Below are 18,987 nucleotides of genomic sequence, written 5' to 3'. Positions count from 1 at the left end.
TCGAAGAATCACTGTGCTGTTGTCACATTCATAATACTTACTTGAATATCACTTAACAAATTGATGCACAGTCTTTCTTTCATGGTGAGAATGTCATCAAAATATGGACTCTGGAAATAGAAATCCTTGTTTGCACTGTGGTCTGCTGACGTAGGTCATGCATTACAAAGTTAACATGAGTCTAAAACATTTCATAAATGTTACATTTAATTGTAAATATGGACTCACTGTATGTAGTTATATAGCGTATAGCTTTAACATGTGGTAGCAAGTCTTTTTAATTGAGAATGTTGTTCAGGACAAATGGAGTCCTGTCTTACACAGATGTGATTTCTCTTTGGCAGTATGTGCTGCCCTATTTAAAGACATGGTGAAGCATCAGTAACGCTTTTGTCTTTTGTTTCATCTGCTGTTCTAAAAATTGTCAGAATGCTCACACTTAGCTGGATTTATTGCTTTGAACTTAAAAATATCTTGTTTTAAAATCCTGTCTAAACAACAAAGCATATAAATTGTTAAGGTATAGCAGCATGAAAAAATCCCCCAAAACAAAGCAAAGCAATAGTTTAAAATGAAATGGGAACTATTTTGGGGTTAGATTTTAAACACACGAGAAAAGACTTCTGGCTTCTTTTTTGCTTTTCCAAATGTTCCATTAGTCGAATGCATAATAAGTAGTGCTGAATAAATCAGATGATCAGTCTACACCAGTGTACTTTAAGTAAAGTTTTCAAAGAGAATTTTTAATTTACATCAGTTGAAAAAATAGCAGTCATGAAGAGAGAAACAGGTAAATAAATCTACTTCATATCTTGAACTCATTCATAATTTAAGAAATGGTTCATTAACAGGTTATCTGGAAATTATTCCGTGGTTTTCATTAGCTTAGATTGTGATTGCACAATCTTATCCCAGCATTCAATTTTGTTAAGATTTTTTTATCCTTGATAAGATTTTTTTCAAATCGATCTTCTGTTCATTCCAGGGAGCTGGCAAATTTTTTGAGGATCTGTGTGCCTGCAGTATTGTTGTGTATTTTCTCACACACTTGCACTTTGTGGAGCCTACCACCAGAGAAATGGCATATGCATGTCCTAGTTGCTAGATAACTGTCCTTGAGTAAACAATGTGATTTGTGCCACCCCTCAGAGTTAGAACAAAGTTGCTCCTAAATGCATCCAAAAGCTGTGAATGTGAGCTGGAAAGTTTAAAGTGGCTCTCAGGTTAGCATCTGCTACATGGCATCCCACTGTGCTCTTACTGAGCTTGTAGATGTATGATTTAAAGATGAAAACAACTCTCTGACCTCTTGAATCAAGAAGATGATTTTTTTTCATCCAAATTTCCATGTACTGAAAAACATAGAAAAATAGTTGATTTCTGCATATTTTGGCCACTAACTGTATTTTATGGCGTTCTATTTTCAAGACAACCTTGAAAACTTTTCTGGCTTTTTCCTATACGAGCTATATCCACGTAAGAAGAACACACTTTCTATTAGGCTTAGATTTCTTTGTTGTTTTTTTCCCCTCACCTATCTTTCTCTCCTTTTTTTTTCCCCCTCTGTCTTTCTCCCTCCCTCTTTCTCTCTCTCTTTTTTTTTTCCCCCATAAGAACACGGTATTCTGTATTGATAATTCATTTCTCTATTGAAGAACATTCTTGATTCTGTTTTCTATGCAACAGTGATCCTTAGCTGCCTATTTTAATACATACACAATTCTGCCCTAAATAGCAGCACTATTCTGTTCAGCAACACTGGGCAAAGTCTCCATCTGCATATGAAATCACTTCATTTCTCTTAAGATTGATGTTGCCCTGCAAGTTGCCAGACTGGAACACTGTAGCAGTCATCTTGAAAAATCTTAACATTTTTCCAATGTGCCTTAATGCTAAAAAAGCCTTTGAAATTTAAAGGACCGTTTCAAATAAAGGCGTGAGTAAAGGCCATTTTCAGCCTGTCTTTCGTAATACCGGAGAATTTTTGAGCATGTATGTTTTCACTGCATTGGCATGCATGTACTGAAAGAGCCCTATATACACCGACAGAGCATGAATATATCAGATAACCTGACAAGGCGCGTACAACATTTGTGAAACAGGTAATTGTCCTTTATAGCATCACGTGTAAAAAGGGAAATAGGCGCAATAAGTGCGGCATCATAAAGTGTGTTGCATGGCTACAGAGTTACATGCGGCCTTTTAATTTTCTAGGCAAAAAATCACGCAAGGCAAGGAATAAAAGAAGTGAGGAGTAAGTTGAAACATAAGGTACGTAATACACTTCTACACTCTTACCTTGCTTCCTGTATGCTTGAAGCACATACTTAACAAATCACATGAGATTTGTGTTTTTAATGACTTTTGAAATATGCTTAGCCCTTTGTTCAACAATACATTTTTCATAACGAGCCCTCTGGCAACTATCTGTCATTCTATGCATCCACTGAATAATCTCTTTATTGTTTGCATATTTTATCATAGAACAACAGAGGTTTTCAAAGATGCATTAACAGGATGTATGTTTTCATAAAGTTGATTGCTTTGATATCACAATTGTAGCCTTTGCTTCAAGCTGAGAATTTGCGATAGAAGAGCCTTGCAGTGCAGTGTATTTCAGAAGGTGTAGTTCTCTGGCTTTCATAGGATATGTGAACAATTGTAATGTTTAAAAATGAATGAACAGTTTCATTTTACAAAAGTAACATTGCAGAAATATCAGAAAAGACGTTTTGGGCATTTTGCAGCTGCTTTTCCTACTGAAGATTTTGTTTCCACTTGAGATTTTTCTGTGGAGAGAAGGAAACATTTTAAAAATATATTTTATTCTATTTTAAGAAAACTTTCAAAAATATTTCCTAGAGACTTGAACAATCCATCTTTTAAATGACGATGTTGATAATTTGGCTTCACAAATAGCTAAATTTGATTTTCTTACTACAGATGGTATTTTCATGACAGTAATAGATTGTGGCAAGATAATTTTGAATGCTTTCTGCATGCATAATATGGAGGACCATATTATGTGCAGATAATGATTATAAATGAAGGAATTTGAATCTGTTTTGTTGCATAGGAGAGTGAGGAAGATTATCGAACTTGTGGTGCTGTTGCAGTGCAGAGTGCTCCGGTCTACACAGTGCATAGCGAGAAAAGAGAGAACTCAGAAAAGCGAAGACTTGCACAGGTAAGAGCCCTGAAACGTCTGTCCTACTTCACATGCATGTGAGGAAATTTTTTCCAGTTAGAGTAATGCATCAGTGAGTATAAGATTATTTCACTGTCTGTGTTTGAATAGCATGATTAAATCACAGTGTTTAAAGCAATACTTCTGTCATAGCATACTGCTCAGAAGGAGAAAAAATGCTATTCGTACTTCATCTCTGCTGAGAGGGGAAAACCCGGGAGATTTATCAGTATAGATCTGAGATTTAATTTGTCTTAAATCTGTTTCTGATAAAGGTTTCTTGTAGCAAATATGCTCTGCTCTATTCACAGACCTGTGTTAAGCCATCTATTTTAGTTTCTGGTAATGGAATACATCAATATTGTATTTGTAATAAATTGATCTGGCAGTTGCATGACTTTTAGCCCTGTTCAGAAAGTTATAATTTGTTATTTTATTAATGAGCCAAGTAGTTAATACGATGTCAATCTCATCCTTTTGTTCTCCAGTCTGCTCTAGTCCCAAATTGCAGTAACAGGTGTAACGTCCCAACTTCGGCAGGGGTTTTAATGGCTCTGTGTTCATTTTGACAATTTTATTCCAGACTTATCAAGAAAAGAGTTTTCATAATACTTTTTTACTTGCAAGAAATGTGCATATGTATGTATTTTAATGTTTGGATATAGATTTTGTATTACAATGTTATCGCATGCTTTTAATGACACAATGAATTTTTACATGTGGGTTTTTAACACATATATCTTCCTCAGATACCAAGTATTGAAACTCAATCCAGCTGATTGTAATAGCATTTTCTTTTTGCTCTTGAGTGCAATGATAAAAACTGAATTGCCCTTGTAATCAATTGAGTTTCAAATTAGCTTTGTTTTATTCATAATGAATACAAAGTCAGTGAAGTTCAACATAAAATGATGCAGATAATTGCTAAATAATGCTGAAATTGTATGTTAGCATTAAGTCATGATTTTTAGTGAGGTTATAAATAATACAATGATTTTCTGCATTGAATTATTTAGGCAGTTTTTAGTTTGTGCATGCTTTCATGATCCCTTTCAAGCTAGTGATAAAGTGTCAAACTGTGTGCCCTCGCTGTATTTTTATGTACAGGCAGCTGGGGTGCCTCCCTTCTTTCAGAAACTTGCCTGCAGCACATTCTCTTCACTCAGTATCCGAACAGAAGATATTCTGTGCTATACGTATGGCTCTAGTACTGTAGTATTAAAAACAAGAATGGATTCTTAAAATATTTGCTGCTAATAGATAACTCCTTTTAAAATACAGCAACTTCTTTCCCCTGCACCAAAATAATTTGATAATGTGAGGTAGTAAAAAGCTTTTTGTACAGCATAAAGCAATATACAGATTATATATATTATCTATGTATATAGAATATACAGATTATATATATAAAATACAGATTAGTGTAGGTGAATCTACAATTGTATGTATCTGTAAATATGTCACAAAATGCACTCTTGGAGGCATCGAATTCTTATAGGCTGTTTTTATTACAAAAATGTGCAGTAATTTGCTAGTGTGGTAGTCCTGCCTATTGCTAAGTGCAGGAGGCAAGAGATTACTTTATCTCTGTGCAATTTAACATTTCTTTTGAGGGTCTGTTCTGACAGAACAATTAAACCTGTGTGTGTGTGATCATTCGTACAGCTGCACACTGCTAAATCCCTCAATGTTATTGTTGTTATTCGTATCAGACATTTTCTGGTTTTGAGAGGAAGACAGAAGGTATATCATTCCATACGTTTCTATGCATATATAGTTAGAGATGTATGTAAATACATACATGCATACATAGATGCAGAAAAGGTTTGTTTACTGTAAAGCGTGGTAACTAACAGCCTCGCATTCTTGCCCTGCTGCAACCGGAATGTCCCTGGTCTTCTCCCCAGCTCTTGTCCACAACACCACCTGAGCCCAGGATTAGGGGAAGAGCGAGCGATGCTCGCTCACAAGAACTCAGATCTTGCGCTATTGCTTTTCCCTCCTCTTTACGCTGTTCCCCTTTTCTTCCTCTCCAAAGGCAAGTAAAGGCAAGTACTTTTTTTTTTTTTTAAAAAAAAAAAAAAACAAAAAAAACAAAAAAACAGCACTACTTGCTACTCGGTTTAATTTTTGTTCTGTGGTAAGTCTTTAAGTAGAAATAAATGCATTGTTTTTATGATTAGGTGTTGATTTTAATCTTTACATCCAAATAAATATAAATATGTGCATTGACAAGTGCACAAGAGAGCCAGTGTTTCAGAGCTGGTACTGAACCTATGGCATGCAACAAATGAGTCTCTTTGCTCCTATTATTGCTTAATATTATATCTATAGCACTCTCTCTATGCTGGAGATGAGTCTTTTCACCTAGATTTCTAAAAATGGTACCCATGAGTGTCAGCAGCAATATAATGGTACTGCTAATGTGGCAGTTCATGCATGTTGATAGATGATTAATACAGGGACAAGGTATTGATTAAGTTGCAGCATGAATCTGTTTGAATATCCACCCTAAACCTAAACAAATAACAAGCAGAAGAGAGAGTGCTTTTTGATAATCTTCTTGCTTCCAAAGAAGAGGCACCCCTGCACTTTCTTGCTCTCTCTTCCATCTTACAACATTTAATAACTTAAGTATAAAGAATTTGTTGTTAGATCTTGACCTGTCAGATGCATGCTGTGAGCCATTCATTCTCTGCTGCTTGGAAAGAATGCATATGAAAGTCATCTAATACTTACCTGAGATACTGTACAATATAGTTCATTTGGATCGTTGTGTATGACGCAAAAGTTTCCTTCACTGTGACAGACCATTTTAAATATTTGTTCACAACAGGGTTTTGGGGACTGCTGTTCTGAATATGCTTTTACCCCAATAAATAGTAGTTTGTATGTGGGTCTGCTAATTAGTATGGTTATTTCCTGTTTTGTTGATGAGGCTTTAATAAATGTCAAGAGTACATCCACGAAGATCTCCCAATTAAGCTTTGCGTTTGTAAAACCCAGCCCCTTTGCTTTTGTGTGAAGATGACAGTTCCAACTGCAGCCTCAGCCTAACAGGGCTCCAGGGAAAGGATACTTCTCTGGTTTTATTGAAAACAAGGCCAGTTTGGCCCGGGGAGAATACCAGCACTGGTCACAGCGCAGAGCTGTTTTTAACAATGAATATTTACTAAGCTATAGCACTGCTCTCACAGTGCTCTTATTTTTTCTTTTTTTTTTTTTTTTTGCCAGATCAGCAATAGACTATCAGAAATATAATAACAAATCAAAGCAAATTCTAGCATGTAAAAAAGCTGTCAAAATCTAATTGGAGAATAAATAATTAAATGTGTTATTGCAATTGCTCGTGATCAGCTTCCCTCCTCTAATTGGCATTTTGAAAGTCTTTCCTAAAAAAATGAAATAACAGGAGCATGCTTGTGTGTGCCTTCGTGCACGCGTGCGCACATACACACAATTAATCTTTGCCTAGGATGAATTGTTCTATCTCTGTAATATTCATTTGAGCTTACTCTTGCTTAGGTTAGCTGTTCTACACTTTTCTATGTGTATGAGATTAACTGTATTGCAAATCAACATTAACAGATGGATTGCCCTAAGCAAGGGAAAACCACAACAAAATCTAGGGAAAGTGGAGGGTTGAAGCTTTTTATTGTTAAGCCTTATTAAAACCTTGGCATGTGCACCACTGTTAACCGTTTCATGCCTTGATTGAATAAGTCTCTGTTTTATCTCCTACTTTAATTAGATATAAAAGTATATCTAAGAAATTACTGGCTATAAATTTTTAAAATAAAAATTAATGCAAGCATGAGATCTCTTCAACTCTGCTTGCAGTGTCTTGCCAATGATATTGCTGTGTTCCTGTAACTATTGATGAGGGGGTATTACGGTGCTGAGAATTCAGTTTTTGCATAATCTACTTTAATTCTGTTCCATTACATATGTGCAAGTAAAGCTGATTTCTGAGTAGACAAGGGCCTGTATGCAGTGAGAGTGCTGCAAAATTGCTAAAAAATAAGTAAATAATTGAAAAGACAACATGGCTATTATGAGCCCAGAAGATCTATTTGATTTCATGAATAAGATCTTTGTAATTTTACTGTTTTATCAGGTGATAGGGTAGCTTATTAAAAACAGAGCATTTGAGGATGTAAATAGTACTAACGTATTTAGTGGCTAATAAAATATCCTTGCAGGTTTGCAGAAAACCGAGTAAGAAGAAGGGGTTCATGGTATAATGAGTAAGTTAGCAATGCCCCCTTGTCTCTAAGGAAAGGTATGTAATACCTGGGCTGTTAGGCACACACCGGCTTGCAGACGTAATGGAAACGTGGGCATTTGGGTTCGAAGTGTGGATTTGCCAGGAATCCATGAGTGTCAGTGCTACTTTAAATGCTCATATATTGAGAAGCCGAGAGAATGACTTCCCATGACTTTGCAAGATTTAAATGCAGTGTCTAAAAAAGTTTAAAAAAAAAAAACACTTTTGCGTGAGGTAATAAAAGCCATGCAAGTCTGAACTTGCTTTTTAGTATTCCAGAGCAGAATTAACTTTTTTTTCTTTAGCATATGACAAATGTAGCTTTTACAGCTTTGTTGTAGTGTATTAGCTAGAAAATACATAATTGAGATTGGAGTAGGTACTTGGCTTCAGTTCAACGGAGACATTGAGAGTCAAGGAGGAAGATGTGTTCAGAATAACCTCACCTTCAGGAGTGCCACATTTATCAATACCCCTACAATGACCAGGAAAATAAATGACATCATCGTTAGCTACTGAGGGCCTACGGTAAGTGATTACCCACCTAACCTGAAAAAAGATGGTGAGAGTGGGCTGTTCTGAGGAGTTGTTTTTTTCCAAGAGCATAAAAGAGGAGTGAGAATGCTTGTGATAATGTAGTGCTGAATGTAGGTATTCTATATTAGGAGACTGAACGCTGAGAATGAACTTGAAAGAAAAAGAAAAAAAGAGGGGAAAAAAGCCTCACAGATAACTCGATAATAATTTCAGAACTATAGTAGCTCTCATTACAGAACTTTGTCTTTATTTCTACTCAGTTAATGTGCCTGAGATCACATCCATGCCTTATGTTCAAGGAAAATACTAGTTTTATATCTGGAGGTATCTTTACCCCTTATTGACTAAAAATATTTACGAATAGACAGATTTCATAACCAGTAACACACATTTTTTAAAGGAAATTACATTTTGTTTCTGAGAAATAGGGTTTTGGAATAAGCTTTGATTGGTTAGTGAATTCCGTTTCTTCAGCTAAATTGGCACAATTAAAAATGCTGTAAATATCATGAGCTTTCTTAACTTGGACAAAAATCTTTTGTCTTGGTGTGTCAAATAAGATCTCTTCATTCTGTGAAACAGATTTCCTTTTAATTAAAAATGAAAACCTAGGCAGCAAAAATTCAAATTGCAGATTACGAGAGTGCCCTCTCGTGGCTTCAAGGGTGTATCCTTTGCCATATAAAAGCCTTGCTTTTTGTGGCAGCAGATCATTTGGAAATCAAGTACCATTTCCTTGCATTATTATTATTATTATTAATTAAAATATTAGCAGTGTTTAATGTAACCTAAAGATTCAGGTGTTTCCATGTGTCTTGCATCCTTTTATTGTCAGGAATGAACAGCACAAGCAGAGCTGGTGTCCCCACATTGCTCAGAGCTTCCCCTCACCAGCTGATAGCAGTCACTGCCTCTGCTGTGATGGTGGCTGATTTTCATTTAGTCAGGGAACACATTTAAATGAAAAAAGAAAAAAAAAAAAAAAATATATATATATATATGTATATATACCTTTGTAAAGTGTTTTTTGGTGTTTTTATTAGTGAGAGTCCTGTTCTCTTCTGTGCCCACTCTCTCCATGGGTTTCAGCAAAGGGCTGTTGCACCTCTCTGGCAGGATTCTGTCCATTGTTAACACATGAAATGAAGTAATCCTTGCCTGTCCTTCTTTGGATTTTTCAATGAACATTCAAGAAATCTCTCCACTAATTGCCATGATTCTTTTTAAAAAAGAAAATTCTTTAAAAAAAAAAAAAAAAAAAAAAAAAAAAAAAAAGGAAAGATAGTTTAATGATCAGGAAATTGCTCTGGAATTTTTTGTTGCCTGGTGGGACGTTTAATGGAACACTTAATTTTTCAGGGCAATATCACCAGTGCATCTAACTTTGATCTATCTAAGAGAGAAATTTAGGCAGTAAAAAGTTTGCAGATGCTTTTCCTGGCTATTAGATCTGACTACTAGAATTTACTTTGTCAGCAAACACAAGAGCAGCTTTTTGAAGGGCCTTTCTTCTACAAACAAATGGAAGAATCTAAAAGAAAAACGCTCTTTCACAAACAGGAGAGCTTATGGACATCTTAACATGTCAGTACTATCTTCTGCTTAAATTACTGTTTCTTCTGTGCTCCTGAGGAGCAATCACAGGCAGCGTTCTGACCTACCCTGTCCAAAGCAGGGGGCCCAGGGGTCAGTCCACCTATGTTCCTTCCAGACTGCTTTTGCCTCCTGGCCTGAAAGTTTGGAGAGCACAACCTTGTATCTAAAGCTTCAGCTCTGTCACTGGCTGTTCCCTAACCTTTTCTTTCTCTCTCTAATCCTGTAACTGAGTGAAGGAAAAAAATGAATAAAGAAGTTCAATTGAAAGTAAAGTTTGCCCTGGGGGCTGAAGGAGGGAGAAGTAGAAGAAACAGAAAAAGCCTTTCCTGCAGGGATCTCAGTGTCTCTGAATGTGAGAGTCAGGATTAAACCCAGAGAATTTTAGACACTTCACTAAAATGTCGAAGTTACTCGCAATGGTATCTTGTGCTTTTTCCACAGTAAGTGGAGTAAGAGAGGCATGGCCAAAGGGCAGTTCAGCCCATGTAGGATCGAGATTACATCCCAGTAATTCCACTTTCCTGCTGCTTGTTGTGTAATTTAGGCATGAGAGCAGCTGGAATTAGTGCAGGTACCCAACTCAGAGTGCCATCCATGTTCCTAGGTGCCTTGTAAAGATCCTTTGTGTCAAGCAGTATAGCCTTACTGGTGCCAAGTGGGTGGGTCGACTCCTCTAAGTGCCTAGTTCTGGCTGGGAGCCTTGGGCAGAAATGTATTTGGAGTCAATCTTATTGTATTAGGGCACAATCACTTTTCTTTGTGACTGTGTACTTTAATGTGACTGGTATCTATTGGCTCTTCAGTTGTCTGGAGGTTTGATGGACAGAGTTCAGTGCTGCTCAGGTTTTATGTAACTTTTTTTTTTTTTTTTTGTAATATTTAGGCTTCCCATTAAATTTTATGTCTAAAAAAACATGACTTTTGTGTTGAGGATCACACCTGCTTAATGCATTTTACCTTCAGTCACTTATATTATTGTCTTAACATGTTTGTGCTTTTGACAATTTTTCCTCTGAGAAAAGTTGTGTGTGATCTGCCGTGATTAATTCCAGAAGGGATTTTGCCATGTGATAGTTCTGCTGATGCAAGAATATGTCATATGTTTTAACTAAAAGATTGGCTTAACAAGTAATCTTGGTTTTACCTGCATAAGAATGATATCAAATAGATAACATATTCCAACCAGGTGAACCGTGTTTGCAACTCTTCTGAATCACTGAAGCTACACTGTGTGTTACATTCTGGTCTATGGGCTTTTATGCTTCCTCAGAAACACCCTTTCTTTCCTGCCTTTCACATGCCTTTCTAGATATGGATTAATTTTTCCATTCTGTTGTGTGCTCCCCTCATCTTTTTACTGGTCTCAGTGCTCCATCCTGCTGCTTCCCTTCAGTCAAACAATTGAATATTGTTACTATCAAGAAACAAAATAAGTGGAATTTTTTGGTTAATTTCTGTAACTAAAAATTCTGCCAGTAAATCTCATTCATAAAATTGCTCACAAAAGAATCCCCACCAAACCAGAAAGAATTATTGTTGATAAAATAGCTGCTGCCTTTAGTTGTTGCAAATAGCACTGGCAATCTCAGATGATGATCTTGTAGGTTGTTTCCAACCTTGTGATTCTATGATTCTATGTCCAATTTTAAAAGGCTAATGCTTTTCCTTGCTGCCAACACAAGTTCAGGCAGGCTGCCTTCCTTTGCTGTGCTCTGTGTGCCCAGATGTCACACCATGTCAGCTGCAAGTGGCCAGTTTTGCTAAGAATGGCCTCTGTGCCATGGAGAGGGATGAGACTGAGCTGGCTGTGTAGGACAATGCCAGCTGTGGGCAGCTTGGGGCCTCAGTCGGTGCACAGGGGTGGGACATGTCATGGGCTTCCCAAAAGAAACCACTCCGATTCATTAAAGAAAAGGAGACTTGTTGTTTGGAAGATAAACAACTGTGTCTGAGAAAAGTGAGCAGAAGTGTATTTAATCTGTAAAAATGCAAAGCAGTATCTTATTTGAGTAAAATCCTCAAATAACGTCTGTTCAGGAGTATGAATGTAGAAAGCTTAGAATTTGTTAATTTGTCAAGGTCCGAATTTGGAACAGAAATAATAAGAACATGCTTTCCATGACCATCTCTCTCGAGAGATGTCACTGCTGTGACAAATCCTGCCTCAGCGCTGATATTCCTGTTCATGTTGCCTTTGTCTTTAAACATACTTAGGGGACTTTCCTGCTGTGGCAGACTCTTTATTGCCACAGAAAGGATTTCTTTTCCTCATTGGGGACCTACTTTGTTGATTTCTTTTCCTGTGCCATTTCAATTATCAGGATCTCAGAATCAAGGACACTGTTGTCTCATGGCATACAGTTGTGTGTTTTCCAGCCACTTCACAATCTTTCAAATGCATTATCTATGCATCTCAATATGTTGAAGCGGAGAAGGTCTTTATCCTGGGAAAGATGAAGCTGTTTTTATGTTGCATTAAGAAGTCTGTAAAACTACCCTTAAGTCCCATGTAATGCTACTACCTTTACTAATAAAAGGAAATTTGGTATCTTAGATGGTATCCATTTAGTTTATTCAAGGCAACTTCTATATATCAAACAGCACGGCATCACTATGTTATCTTACTTTATATGGGTAAAAGCATGCAAGGAATTTTTGAAGAGACCACTTCTAGAAATTCACCTGGAATTTTATTTCGCATCCATCTTGGTCTGGTGGCGGTGTAGCTAATTGGTATTCCAAGCACTACTTTCAGCTTGTCAGTGGTTATTTGTACCATACCCTTGAAAAAGGAAAGGCAACTAGGAAGAGAAAGTTTAGTAACTGTACTTATGTTTTATCTCTGTTCTTCCCCTTTTCCCTATCAGTCCTGGCTCTTGTGGAGTGCAAGGTTAAGTATGCTTCCTTTGATTTCATTACCCATTGCTTCAGTTCTCAGTCTTTAACTGGAAAGGAGTGGGTTGTGGTTAAGTGGAAAGTTGGGCACTCTGGTCTTTTGCTTCCCTACTGGAGGTGAAACTGTAATTGCTTCTGTTACTGTGTCATAGAGGATAGGTGAAATGAAAAACTGAAGCAGAAGTAATAGTGGATTTCTGTTTATTTTACTTTCTCATACTGAATGAATTATCTTAAAATTATTAAGAAAAAGCAAACAGTACTTCATGTATTTGAAGTGTAGTAGATATTTTTCTTTACTTGAAATTCTACACGTGCTGATATATTGAGCAGGCAGTAAATGTGAAGTTATATATGCGCTGCCATTACTCAAAAGATTATTTGTTTCTTACGTCGAGGACAATTAATGGCAGCAGCCTGGTTAAACTTCCTGCCTCGCTGCTGATCAATAAGCACTCATTCCAGAAAGTTGTGCTTCTGAAAGGTCTGGTATTAAATAAAAAACTGGTATTTCAAAGATTGACTTTTGTGCCCAATCAAAAATGTAACCATCTTAAATTTAAATCCTTTAACATTCCTGTATTTTGTCTGCTTTTTTATGCCAACGTTGTATATTTTGTGAGGCTACCAGCAAGCAGAATAGAACAGTATAAGGACCCCTTCTCACTTGTTTGATTTTACCCACATTTATCCTGTCATCACCTTTTTCTGGTTTCAGTGATCAGCATTTGTTGCAGTTGTATAGGTAACAAACCACTTGTGGAAAGGGATTTTGAAGTCAGAAGTCAGGCAGAAACCCAATGGTTTGAATCTTTAGCCAAATGCATCACCTTTATTATTGAAAGAATATACTTGGGATTAAAGGCAATTGCTTGCAGCCAGTGAAAAATGGAATGTATGGCAACAACATTCCATTGTCCATAGTCAGGAGCGATCAGCTGCAGTCTTATGCTGCCACCAGAATGAATGAATGCAATTTCCAAACATCACTAGCAAAAAACCATTGCTCTGCATGGAGCTGTGTTGTCTGAACATAATCTCGCGCTGACTGTGGTTGATCCTTTGCTGTATTTTGCATGCAGGCTTGGGAGATGGTTCAACAGTGGTTTGTGGTGAGTGCGAGCTTGTTGTGTGATAAACAGCATGTGTTGAACTCTGCTATATTCTGAGAAAGGTGAGAGATGGGTTTCTGTGGTGCAAGGTGCTTGAAGATGGAAAAATGTAAAATGCCAAGGCTGAATCTTAGCTAATATTTAGATATAAGGTAGAAATATTAAATAATATATTTATTATGTTAGCAGAACTAGTTCAAATAAAAATAGCTGAGTAGTTCTTAAGAAATTTGTTTCTTCAGTTGGTAGAAAAAACATGACAGCAGTCTATTAAGACTTTATAAAGTTCTGGTGCAGCAAGAAAGGAGTGTTACAATATCATTTCTTGAGGTAATAAATTTAAATGGTCTGGTTGTTATTAGAATGCTGATCAGGAAGGAAACAGAAGTCTGTCCTTTTTTCATAAAATGGTATAAAAAAGGTTACACACTTCAAAATGCAGAAAAGACAAATTAAAAGCTTAAATAACTGCAAACAGCAGGGTACGTCAGTAATGGAAGGACTTCTTAAATGACTTTGACAGCTTTTGCAGGTGCACGTACTATGTCACTTTACCTAGTGGAGCACTGAAAAAGATTTATGGTTCTCCTTTTGCAATTTATTAAGAGTTTCTTTTTTTCTTTTTCTTTCTTTGCAAAAGAGTCTGGACATACCCCTCCCTTGCAGTAGTTTTTATTGCAGCTCCTAGAGGAAAGTCACCTATTCAAAAACATGTGTTGCTTGTTGTCTCAGTGGCCAGCTTGCAGAGCTGTAAACTCTGGAGAATGTTGTTATTTACAGACAGATATTTGCCTTTCTTTCTCCTTTTACATTTTCTTTCCGTATAGGGATCTGATTTAATTTGGATTAATCTTGAATTTTTTTCTTGTATGAAGCCTAAACATCTAATTTGATAGCAGAAATCCTTTCAGAGTCTGACCAACAGGACCTAGAAATTTTGTTTTTTTTTTTTAAAGGTTTCTTGATGTTTGCTATGTTATACTCTTCATATACGATATTTTGCTTTCACTAATTTGCTTCTGTAATACTACCCTAAGATGCCTCAAAAAGCCAAATATGTGTAACTGCTATGTCTGTGCTGTTTGCTGGTTTTCAGTAATTTCATTCCTGTTTTTCAAAGACACAATTTTTTTTATTGTTAAACTTGCAGACTTTTAAAAAGCTCTCTGAAAAATTACTTCCTATGTTGGCATATCATGGAGTTATCTTGTAGGAATTTATTCAACTGACAGAGTTAACCCATCTGAGAATAAACAAGGGTTTGGTTTTCAGAAAATTCTCAACGTTTTTAAAGATTCTTTCCTGAAAAATCTCCTCTTTATGTTAATAAAGGTAAAAGATGGCAGCATCTAATTCTGATGCAAATTTCAAGTGAAAGAGGGTTTTGCCCTCCAAAAGTCAGTTCCAGGGTTAGAGCTTTAATGTAAGTGAATGTCACGTCAGTCAGAATTTTCCAGACCAGGTAGTGAATTTCCAGTCTTACAGAAATAAACTATTTTAATTGCCTCAGTGAAGACAAACTCTAAAATTTAAATCAGTGAGGTAGCCAATTAACAGTATCAATTAAGGCAAAGTAGTTAACCTTCCTTGTAGTTATTTGCAGTAGTGTGATTGATTTCAGTAATGATGGAAATAATTCAAAGAACTCTCAGAGCCTGGAAATAACTTGAATTTACAAAGGAAATTTAATTGACTACTGCTAATGAAAGGAATAGATAAAATACTTCTACTTAGCATGGTGCGGTACAACTGCAGGTAACTACCCTGGTGTGTAGCTACCGAAAGACCAGTGGGCCATCTTTTAGCAATTTGCTTTCTTGACAATCTGTGCTGTGTTTAATAGATCTTGTCTGCCTTCATTAACTGTCTTTTTGCTATTTCTAATTTCTATTTCTAAATGTTTTATTACGTATTTTGATTCTTTGCATTAAAATAATTATAGTAAAACCATTCCTGCTCAAAGTTTTAAAATTATTCCTATTTCTGTCGTACTAACGAATAATAAAGTACTATTTTGTCAGATAAGTTATATCTTATGATGGCTTACTCATTCAAAGCTGTTTTACCTGGTTTATCTGTAACATTTCCTAAACCTTCCCAGTTTTATATTTAATAAATAGTGCTTCAGAAAATGGTCCAAACATTTTAATATTGCGTTTGAGCATTATTTGTTTTTTCTGCTAAGCTAAGTCAAACCAGAGAGTGTTCTATAAGGTGTTTATCAGTAAAATATGTAGGTCACTCTGAGAGTAATGCCTCCTATTTATTTCCATGGAAACTACAATGGATACAAAGAACACAATAGCACTATCTCATAGAGCAAATTCTCAGCTACAAAATGATTTTTCAACATAGTCACCACCAGTAGCTGTGTGTTTTCACCAGCAGTTAAAAAGAGTCTGCACACCGCACACATAACCATCTGCACCAGAGAAGATGATCCACTGTCGCAGTACTCTAACAGTGCTTACATCCACTGTTTGGTCTCTATCAGCATTCAGAAAGCACTGATGAATATCAATGGGTGCCTTTTTTCCTGCCTGTAGGAATTCAATGGCACTCCTTTGCTTCATATGCGCTTCTATGTGGGAATCCATTTTGTCAGACAGTCCCTCTGCTGCCATCTGTCATCGTGGCAACAAAATGTGGTGGAATATTGGTAGGAAGGTTCAGCCTCTACTGCCTCATTACAAACATCCATCCCTATTGTCACCAGGGGCTTGCAGGCATTTGGTGAACTGTATGATGAGATGTGGGTAGTAGCACTTCTTTATACTTGTGTATGATTTTCTTAAAGTTAGCTAACATTGTTTTCCCTTTGCACAAATTCCGTCCATGTGTCTTTAAATTATAGCCAGTCTTACAAAGCTTGGAATCCCTTCTGTAGACGGATTGTCCGCACTGTTAATTTTTTGTGGGGTTTTGATATGATATGATTCTAAGAGATGCACAGACCTTCTGACTATCACTTGTGTTTGACAAATTTTTAACTTAAACATTCTGGTCAAGATAGAGATTTTTTTTCAAGTGTAGTAAGAATCTTCAGCCTGGTTACGTTTGACAAATGAAAATGTGATTAAACAGGTTACTCAGTATGATAATGTGTGAATTTAAAGCTAACTGCTCTGTACAGGCTTCTAATAGGATGCTCTGAGTGTACACTAAATTTAAGTAAGTGTAATTTAAAATAAAGTATCTTGCACAAAGGCATCCTTGTACAGCTTTCAAGCTGACGTAGTTTACTCTATCCTTCTTAACACTCAAATATAAATTCAATTGTGTAAAGAGACTCCAGGCTTCTTGCCACTTTCAGAAATCCATTCTTCTTCATGCTCAGTAGACCACAATAACTTCAGAACTTTGCAGATATTTCTGTCGGAAAACAGTAAATTACAGTGCTTTGTCTTTGTGAGAAAGGATAGGTAGTAGCTTGAGTGATGCTTTACATTGTATAGGCAGCCTTCTGCTAATCAAGGCTCTGCATAAATAATAATGCACTCCACAGACCATGAGGAAAAATGGTTTTCTAGCTCTTCAACTGATTACATCTGTGAATTTTGAGTTTTCTTATAACAACTTCTAGAAGACTGGGTCAATATGTGCCTTTCCTTATAGGGTGCTTTGAAAGTCTTTAACGAGTGTGGTAGCAGTTAGATTCCAAATAATGCTGGCGTGCACTTGAGTTTTGTTTCCTTTGTTTAAAAAAAGACAAGAAGTGTGTAATATTACTTTTCTATCCTCCAGACACGTTTCAACCAGCACCTCAATAACCAGGATTTTACCTTGGATGAAGATGATGATGATGAAATAGAGAGAACAAGCAAGTAAGAGGCCTGTTGGGATATGTGTGTATGTATGGTGATTAGGAGAGTTTGGTATAATCCTGAATCTTTACAGGTCAGGATACAAAGAAGAGTGAAATTTTGTTTGTCAACATGGTGACCTCAGCTAACCTGGTCCTTGAGTTTTTGGCCATGGAAGGAGCTTTTTTAGAAGTATTCCAAATAGACAACACTAGGGAAAGACTGCAGTAGCGTGGAGGTCAGAAGTAAGGTTGTTGCAGTGAGTGAAAGAGAAAATAAGAGACAAAAACACTGTTTGCAATTGCAGGTAAGCATTACTTGGGTAAATCTGCTCAGGTGACAAAAGAGTTGCAGTATGAGAGCCTTGCCACTAGAACAAAAGATGTGGCTAGATCAGCTGGAGAGAGGTATAGCAATGCTTACCTAAATATAAGGTATAGACAAGGCAAAAGTGGAACCAAATTTGGAATAACAATCAAATTCCTGGGAAGGTTTGGGATATCGTGTTAAGGATAACTTAATAGTTGAGTGGTTAAGGAAGAGCAAAGTGAAGAATCACCAAATGGCCACTGCCTCTGTGTAGATCTGTACATCTATCTTTAGGTAGGGTTGTTGACCTCAAAGAAAAGTGGGGCTTATATTCATCTTAAGTGTTTGAATGTATACTGCTACTTACTTTCAGGAGTGTCTGTAATAATGTAGTTTTTGTGCTCCCAACTGATGCAAAAGATTTTGTCTTTAGGTTATCATCAGAAGACAGTGAAGAAGCTTCTGCTTGCTTTTATGATAGTGATGATTCCGGGGACACTGGAATAACTTCACAGCAACAAGGAGAAATGGACTTGCTTGGGGAGATTTTGGACACGCTGAGCACACACAGTTCAGATCAAGGAAAGCTTTCAGGAGCAAAGAGCCTGGACTTCTTTAGGTCGATGGATGACATTGATTACAAGACTACGGTTAGTTTCCTGGTTTCACTTGAACATAACCACAGTCCTTTCTACTGGAATCCTGCACTGCTGAAATCAACAACAGGCAGACCAGTCACTACTGAATAGTCCTTACAATGGCTAGCATGTCATTCTGCTGCTGCAAAACAGCACACCCATGCTGGTAGCTTTGTGATGGATTTTCATGAGTCAAGATATTGGTTACACTTTTGTTCAGTTTACCAAGTCATCTGGAAAACGGACTTTTTTCCCTTCTAACAGTAACCGCATACAAAACTGTTAATAATGTAATAATTTACTTAATCAAATAATTTAGTATTATATTTAGCTGTCCAATCTTGAATTCCCAGAGCTAGTTTTAATCTATGTTATGCGGTTTAGAAGGAATTTCCATTTTCACATTGCTTCATTAAATTAGTCATATTGATACGAAGCCATCAGAAGTCCTGGAATCCACAAGCAAACCACTTTTTGGATCAGAGCTCTTGCCTACAACTTTATAAACCCTTCCCAACTCACTGCCATGTTGTTAGCTGAAAAAATACTGGTGTTTTTGAATTCTGGCTTATATCAGCTGTCCAACATTTATTTTTGCTGAAAGGAATCTGATAGTCAGAGATTTGTCACTGAAACAACAAAT

The 18,987-nt window shown here is 36.6% G+C and overlaps 1 protein-coding gene across 1 annotated transcript in view; it reads left to right on the top strand.

The window, feature by feature from the left end:
- The window catches only part of DENND1B (DENN domain containing 1B), a 144,322-nt gene that overhangs the window by 117,360 nt on the left and 7,975 nt on the right, over nucleotides 1-18,987 (top strand). The window contains exons 18-21 of the mRNA XM_042818985.1: nucleotides 2,215-2,271; nucleotides 3,077-3,187; nucleotides 17,339-17,418; nucleotides 18,140-18,356. Of these exons, the coding sequence (XP_042674919.1) occupies nucleotides 2,215-2,271; nucleotides 3,077-3,187; nucleotides 17,339-17,418; nucleotides 18,140-18,356 (465 nt within the window). The remainder of the gene's footprint in view (nucleotides 1-2,214; nucleotides 2,272-3,076; nucleotides 3,188-17,338; nucleotides 17,419-18,139; nucleotides 18,357-18,987) is intronic.

This window comes from Centrocercus urophasianus, unplaced genomic scaffold (assembly GCF_019232065.1).
Source record: "Centrocercus urophasianus isolate 14NV4802_14NV808 unplaced genomic scaffold, USGS_Curo_1.0 seq_18, whole genome shotgun sequence".
Lineage (NCBI taxonomy): Eukaryota > Metazoa > Chordata > Aves > Galliformes > Phasianidae > Centrocercus > Centrocercus urophasianus.
This window is presented reverse-complemented; position numbering and strand designations above follow the sequence as displayed.